The following is a 7,194-nucleotide window of genomic DNA, read 5'->3' as shown; positions in this document are numbered from 1 at the left end:
GAATCGTTCAGAGTAAGAAACTTGTTCTTACTCGCTGCAACAGTTTTATTACATCAAGTTGGTGAATGAATCCTCCAATTAAAATCGTGGGTTGAAAATAAATGATTTATCTTTGTCTATCTTGATGTCGTTGTGTGGCCGCTTCGCCGTCTTATCAATTTATATTCGTTTCGTCAAAGGAATCACCTTGTGTAGTTGTGTAGCTAGAGTTTGGCGGAATTGTTTCTCTGAACGCACCAACCCTATGTGCTGATTTGTTTGATTCAGTCACCATGCATTGTCGCCTTCAGATTGGACGATGCTCTGAAAATCTTGAAACAGTATAATCGGGCGAGCAGAGCAGATTTACATCAGCCATCAGTATGGTGGGATACAGCTTATGCCCAAGCTGAAATTAAGCATTGGTTACGTCTTAACTGTGGCCGGATCTCTTGCAGTGTGGCACGCTGCTCCGCCAGCCCCCGCCTCAAATTGGGCAATGGACATCGTGCTGTCTGCTGCTACCGTCGAGGCTCTGAGTCTGTCGATCAATTGCGTCCTCGCAGTCGCCGCCGACGACATCAGATCAGAGCGAGGTCTTACCTGGGCTCCCTTTGTCAACTGTCTGAATACATAAACACATGTGTGCAATCCATTGCTGTCCCTAGCATTGCTCTGTAACTCTCAAAAATAAATACTCCATCCGATTTATATTATTTGATGTTAAAATAGATGTATCTATAACTAAAATATATCTAGATGCATCTATATTAGCATCAACTAATACGCATCGGAGGGAGAAAATCATTTGAATATTCTTTCGTGCCCTCGTCACTCATCAGGAGCCAGAGGTGAAAGAATTGCTAACTTTGGGGCCTGCGCGAAACCTTTACATGGCCTCCCTCCTTAACGCCGTCGAGTTTAAATTTCTGCAACTTCTTAGCTACTCCCTCCGTCCTGGACTACAAGGTCACTCTTTGTTTTTCGAAATACTTGACTTAAATTTAGTCAAATAAATATGATTTACATGGCTTTCAAAAATATATGATTGGATGAACTTTTCTAACAATATACTTTTAGATGACCTATAATTTCTATTTAATTGACTAAATTATTAGTTAAAGTTTAACACGAAAAATGTGGTGGCTTTGTATTCATGAACGGAGGGAGTATCTGTCTTTACTTTGGGACCATGGTGGCAACAGATGTGTGCCTCTCTCAACGGATTTTTTGCTTAGTATTTTTTGCTTATTTCTTTTTTTTTCTTTTGTGGTCTTGTTTTGTCCTACGTGTTTTGCTTAGTCTTTGTAATATACTCATCTAGTTGGTTAATGGCTTCATTAATTCAAAGTAAGACTCATTTTTGAGCCGTCCGTCTATTTTTTTATTGCTAACTCTTCTTTGCGCAGGACATGCCCATGTAACATAAAACATGTTTCATATCATATAAAAAAACATGTTTCATATCCTGCTTTCAACCAGATTTTTGTCGCACCATGACAGTCTAAACAAGGTGCAACTGTTTCACGACACACTGATCTATATCTAAGCACACAAATATTTGCAGAATATTGTTGGCGAGAAACGTAGTACTACAGGTAGCCTCGGTCCATGCCCTGACAAAGATTTTTAGGAGCATAATGCACAAGTAGTTATATATTTTTCCGTATCAAATTCAGAACGAATTTGTATGTTGGCTCACATCTTACATTAGCAAGTGGAAAACGGAAAAAAAAACTTAGAAAATTACAGATAGCCCATTTTACATATCTGCGGCTGGGATGGCTAGGGACACCAGACAAAGAAGCGGTCGTCATTGGATGGGGATCGGGGACGGCGGCTAGAAGGAGCGGAGCCATTCGGAGTCCGGCAGGGTGAGCGGCGGCAGCGAGTGTCGGCCGCGCGTGGAGCTCCCGCTGCGCACGTCCTCCATCGCCAGCAGCGCGGCCACGGTGTTGCGGAAGATCCTCTGCTCCGCGGCGGCCAGCGCCTCGCGGTCCCGCCGCGCCGCCGCCTGGCCCTCGCCGGGCGCCGTGGGGAAGACGGCCTCCATCATGGCCTCGCACTCCCTCACCATCAGCGTCACCGCCTCGGCCGTGAAGAAGGGCTGCGCCAGCACGGTCTCGATCACGGCGAGCCGGAGCACGGCGCCCGTGCGCTTGTCGTACTTCTTGAGGATCTTGGCCAGCCCGATGTAGTTGACGCTGCTGTAGTTGAGAAGCAGCACCATCTCGCCGTGGAAGTTGACGATCTCCCTCCGGATGGCCGCGATCTCCGCTTCGTGCGCCGCCTCAGGCACCGCCGCCTTCCTCGCCAGCGCGTCCCTGATCGCCACCTGCAGCTCCTGCTCGTACAACACATAAATCGTCAGAGGATGAGGATTACAAATTTACGGCGACAGGCGAAGCCATTTGGGAATGATGATTACCTTGTGGCGGATGATGAAGAACTCCTCCTGCTCGATGAAGAAGGCGTTGATCTTTTCGATCTCGGCGTCGAGGAGGGCGACGAACTCGGCCGGAGAGGGCGGGCGGCCGGAGACGGCGCTTACGATGGGCTTCAGCTCCTTGTAGCGCAGGAACTCGACCTTCCATGCCGGTAGGCTCTGGTCGACCTGCCTCTTGTGCCACTTTCCATGCTTCATCACGCAAAATTACCAGCCGATCACCAACCAACTCCCTGCTTCTTGATCGATCAACCCGTCTGCTCCTAACTGATCTCGTCCCCTTTGGAGCAACAACAATAGAATGTGAAAAGTGTTGTGTTCTTGGATTGTGAGGGGTGAAGCGGCGATGAGTGCCAGTAAATATAGGCGGGGGTTTGTACGTGGATTGTGAGGTGAGCGTTTGGTGGAGATGAGGAAGAGGATGGTGATGTTCTTGGAATATTTACGGCATATGCTCAGTGTGGCAATACCACGCCGTGAGGCGTGGGGCGGTGTGTTTGAGGGAGGAGCGAGCTAGGGGCACCCGGTTACTTGCACTTTTCTAGACTGCCCATCGACATGGCTAATGGCTTGAGAATAGCTGGAATGGATTTTCAAGAAAAAAAATTTGTAAAAATTTCAAGATCTAATCATCAATAGCAGTAACGACGGTTTCAAAAGTAATAAAAATTACAAATAGGTCTTTAGACCAACGACTACATACAATAGCACGAGCCAAAAGCGTGGCGGAGTCCTCGCCCCTCCCTCACTGGAGCCGGGCAAGACTTGTTGTATCATCATGCTAAAGCTGCAAAGGACCAACGCATCAGAGCAGCAACCATCATCAATTATGACAACCGTAGATCGGAAAATACTGCCATGAAACCACATCAGTGAACACGAAAACCTATCAGATCCTAGGAGATCCATCGGGCACACGACTCCATGTGCCCTCCGCCGCCATTAGATGCACCACCGGAGTGAGGATAGTGCTGGAGGACCTTATTCTGACTTCTGGATGTAGTTGTTGCCTCACCATAAAAAAAAGACACTGGAAGCAACCTAAACAAAGAAAGAGAACCCTCTTGTCGATGAGAGACTATGATCTGCCACAGCTCCAAGGCCCCAAGGCTAACGGAGGGACATAAGACTGTCGGTGTTTCGACGAGGGTCGGAAACCCTAGATGGGTTTGTTGTGTTGCGGCCGCCTCCAGATCACCTCTTTTCCTGGACTCCCATACACCTTGATTTTACTTAGATGATGATCAAGAGCTCAAAAAGACCGTCTATCTTTAAATTAAGGGAGTGACTAATTCTCAGTCAGCTGACATCATCAATTGCAATCCATGTTGCAACTCATGATTAGCACGAATCATGAAGTAATCCAATGGTCCAGATGTATCTTTTTAAGTTGGAAGTCATGTTGCAATCCATTACTAGCACAAATTAGGAAACAAATCTCACTTGCAACTATGTTGCAACTCATAGCTAGCATGAATTACGAGGCAATTATGTGGATTCAGTCAACTTAGAATTAGAAAAACCGTTAAATTAATAAAGCCACGAACAACATTGGTATAGACACAAGACACTGCTGAGATTACCAACTTACGATAAAATATCACGGAAGAGAGAAGAACAACACCTAAACACTAAAAGAACAACTAATGAATGCTAAACATGATATATATGTTGTCCAAGGCTTGAAGTGCCCCGCCATGATTGAGGCTTGGGTGCCACAAGCGAGGGTTCGCAACTGCCGGGTCGAGATGCCTGCCAACGCTGACAATCGCATGGACTTTGCCAGCGATATCCACCGGTAGCGGCATAAGGGGAGTAGCAGGGAAGGAGTGGTCTCGAGGTATCACGTGAAAACCTAAGTTTGCCTTGGACAGAGCAGCTGTCAGTTTCACCATGGTCGCTTCCCTCTTGGGGATGTCGTCTTGGAGTTTTGGTGCTTTGTTTGTTGGCGTTGGCTTGTGTTACTTTTTAGCTTCGTAATTGGCGCTAGGCCTGCGCACGGCCTTTGGCAAGTGCGGAAGTCGAAATGGCGCCTCCAAAAAATCATCATTAGTTGAAGGGTGTCAGCTTTAGTCACTTGGGTGAAAAAAACCGTTAGCCCAACTAGACACAGTCTTGGGACCGATGAGTGTGTGAATCTGAGGTTTGGATTCCATAGCAGCGGCTCGAGGGGTTGTTGTTGCCAAAATATAGTGTCATCTTTTGCCGCTTGGGTGGAGCAACCCTCAGCTATGTGGTACATATTCTTGGGGCATGTGTGTGTCGTCATGTTTTATTGGTGTTAGGTCATCTTTACCTATTAGCTGATCAATTCACTTATTTGTTAATGAAAATGGCAACAAGAACAAAAACCGCTATGTTGCAAAGCTAGAAATGCTAGTGAGAAAGGTGAAGAATGGGGTGGACGTAGCGATTTTTGTAGCAGGGAGAGAAGGGGTCATTGCTTCATTGGTCCTGGGAGGGCAGAAAGAACGGTGACTAGAATCCGAATCACACAAGAAGCATATTCTTGGACAGAAACCGTGACACAACGACTTTTGCTTCCCAGCAATGCTTGTGCTATTGTAGTCGCACTCGTACGCAAAGGAGGGTGAGACGAGAGGGAGATTCCATAGGATCTTCCATTCTTGTTGGCCTCGGAGTTCTGGGCTGTCATGAAATGGAACAAGTCTAGGATATTTTTTTGGCAGTACGCTTCGCATGAGAAGTGTATTTTATTACGTACAAAGGTTCAGCACTTACAGATGAATGCACAATAGATTGTTTGTTTCTCATTTTTTATTGAACAGAACGAGTAATATTTTTTAGGAGAAGGGACCAATTTTTTTGTTCTTTACGGAATGGAATTCATGCTGAACTTATAAAACAAAACCAACCAAGAATGTATTGCTCCCCTCACTGTGGAATCGTAATATAGTACTGGCAAATCAGTGCCCAGGGAAGAACATGCCTAAAATCGCAGATTGTTGTTTCTGGAAGCATAGTACCAACAAGCCTTAAGAAAAGAACATGGTGTAGCATATAAACATGCAGAACCGTCCATTTGACATCAGATTTTCCTTTTCGATATAATAGAATATATATTCTCTCCCTTCCCTACAAAAACAATATATATTCTTTCCCGTATAAAGGATGGCCCTTAATCCAAACCACTTCCCAACTCATGGTTTATTCCAGAGCATATCCATGAATATCACGCTTTTGGTCTGTTATCACAAAGTGCAGTTCTTCTGTGTTCGACTTCTTGCATACGTCATCAGACAAGTAGATACTTAGACTAGAAGCAGCTAAAGGTGGAAGCAACATCAGTTAGTGCAAGCTATGAATATAATAGTTCTCAAATTAGAGGCTTGTGCCGTTTCAGAAAATTTGGGGAGGTGGCTAGGCTTAAAGCTTTGTATTGCTGATTTTATCTTTCCTGGTGAAAATTGATTGCTTCGGTCAACATGTTTTTTTGCAAGAAATTGCGCATTCTTCCTTATACAAGTGGACGGTTGAATAATCAGAACGTAGAACCTTACCACATTTTCAGGGTGTTGATTGCCTCCTGGCCAGCAAAAAAGATGAAGTAACAGAGACGAGAGACACCTAACTGATGTGCACATCCTCTTACGAAATAGAATGCAGTATTTATGCAGTCGGCTGCACTAGATGAAAAAAAAGTGTTCTGTTGGCTAATTGTCAGAACAATATTGATGTTTTGGCTCTTAAAATAAATGTCAGCAACCAAGAGTAAGAAGCAAAATGACTAGAAAGTACCCATGAGTTTCATAGTTTAGAAAGGAAGGTTCCACTGGTGGAAAAACAGGCTTCGGGTGAGCCCCAAATGTCGCGATGCTGCAGGAGCCGCGACTAATGGGGTCTTTAGTCGCGGTTCGTGTGGCGAACCGCGACCAAAGGCCTGGGCCCAGGGCGCACGGTGGCCAGCTGGTGCACGTGGGGGGCTTTAGTCGCGGTTGGGCTGGCCAACCGCGACTAAAGGTGCCCGAAGGCCTTTAGTCGCGGTTGGCCCGGCCAACCGGGACTAAAGCCCCTCCCCTATATATACCGATCCAGGAGCCAACACTTAGCCATTTGGAGCCATTCTCTTCACAAACTTCACAAGTGAGTGTTAGGTTTGCTTTTGGTTCCTCTTATGCACATAAGGTGTTTGATGAAATGCCCCAAGAGCATGAAACAAACATGATATGAAGTGTTGGAGCCACACTTGAGCTTTCTCATTTATTTTTTCCTCCTCGATCGCGGTTAGCAACTTGAACCTTTGATGTGTCATTGATAAAATATGCATGTGTGTGTAGTTCATTGTTTAATTCATATTGTTTGTAGCTAGTTAGTTTAACAAATGCATGATGCATGGTTAATTATATATTTTATATTATAATAATGCAGATGAATCGGCAATGGATGTACGGTAACCGACTCTCCGGCGAGTTCAGTACGGGTTTGAAAGATTTCCTCGTAGTGGCTAATGCGAACAAGCAGGAGGGTTTTGTTATCTGTCCATGTGTTAAGTGTAAGAATCAGAAGGGTTACTCTTCCTCAAGAGATGTTCACATGCACCTGCTTCGGCACGGTTTCATGCCAAGCTATAATTGTTGGACCAAGCATGGAGAAAGAGGGGTTATAATGGAAGAAGATGAAGAAGGGGATGATTTCAATGATGAAAGCTATCTTTCTCATTTCGGTGATACTTTCATGGAGGATCTTGAAGGTGAAGGGGAAGGTGAAGGGGAAGGTGAAGAAGAGGCACGTGATGATCCCGTTGATGA

At 45.4% G+C, this 7,194-nt stretch overlaps 1 protein-coding gene across 1 annotated transcript; it reads right to left on the bottom strand.

Annotated features, from left to right (window-relative positions):
* Positions 1 to 1,620: 1,620 nt before the first annotated feature.
* On the bottom strand, positions 1,621 to 2,852 carry LOC127332682 (SPX domain-containing protein 6). The gene is made up of 2 exons (XM_051359003.2): positions 2,408 to 2,852; positions 1,621 to 2,323 (listed from the first exon to the last, which is right to left on the bottom strand). The coding sequence occupies exons 1-2, from the start codon at positions 2,621 to 2,623 to the stop codon at positions 1,820 to 1,822; spliced, it is 720 nt and encodes a 239-aa protein (XP_051214963.1). The 5' UTR covers positions 2,624 to 2,852; the 3' UTR covers positions 1,621 to 1,819.
* Positions 2,853 to 7,194: the final 4,342 nt, after the last annotated feature.

Source organism: Lolium perenne, chromosome 2 (assembly GCF_019359855.2).
Source record: "Lolium perenne isolate Kyuss_39 chromosome 2, Kyuss_2.0, whole genome shotgun sequence".
In the NCBI taxonomy this organism is placed as follows: Eukaryota; Viridiplantae; Streptophyta; class Magnoliopsida; order Poales; family Poaceae; genus Lolium; species Lolium perenne.
The sequence above is the reverse complement of the archived record's forward strand: the minus strand, read 5'-3'. Positions and strand labels throughout refer to the sequence as shown.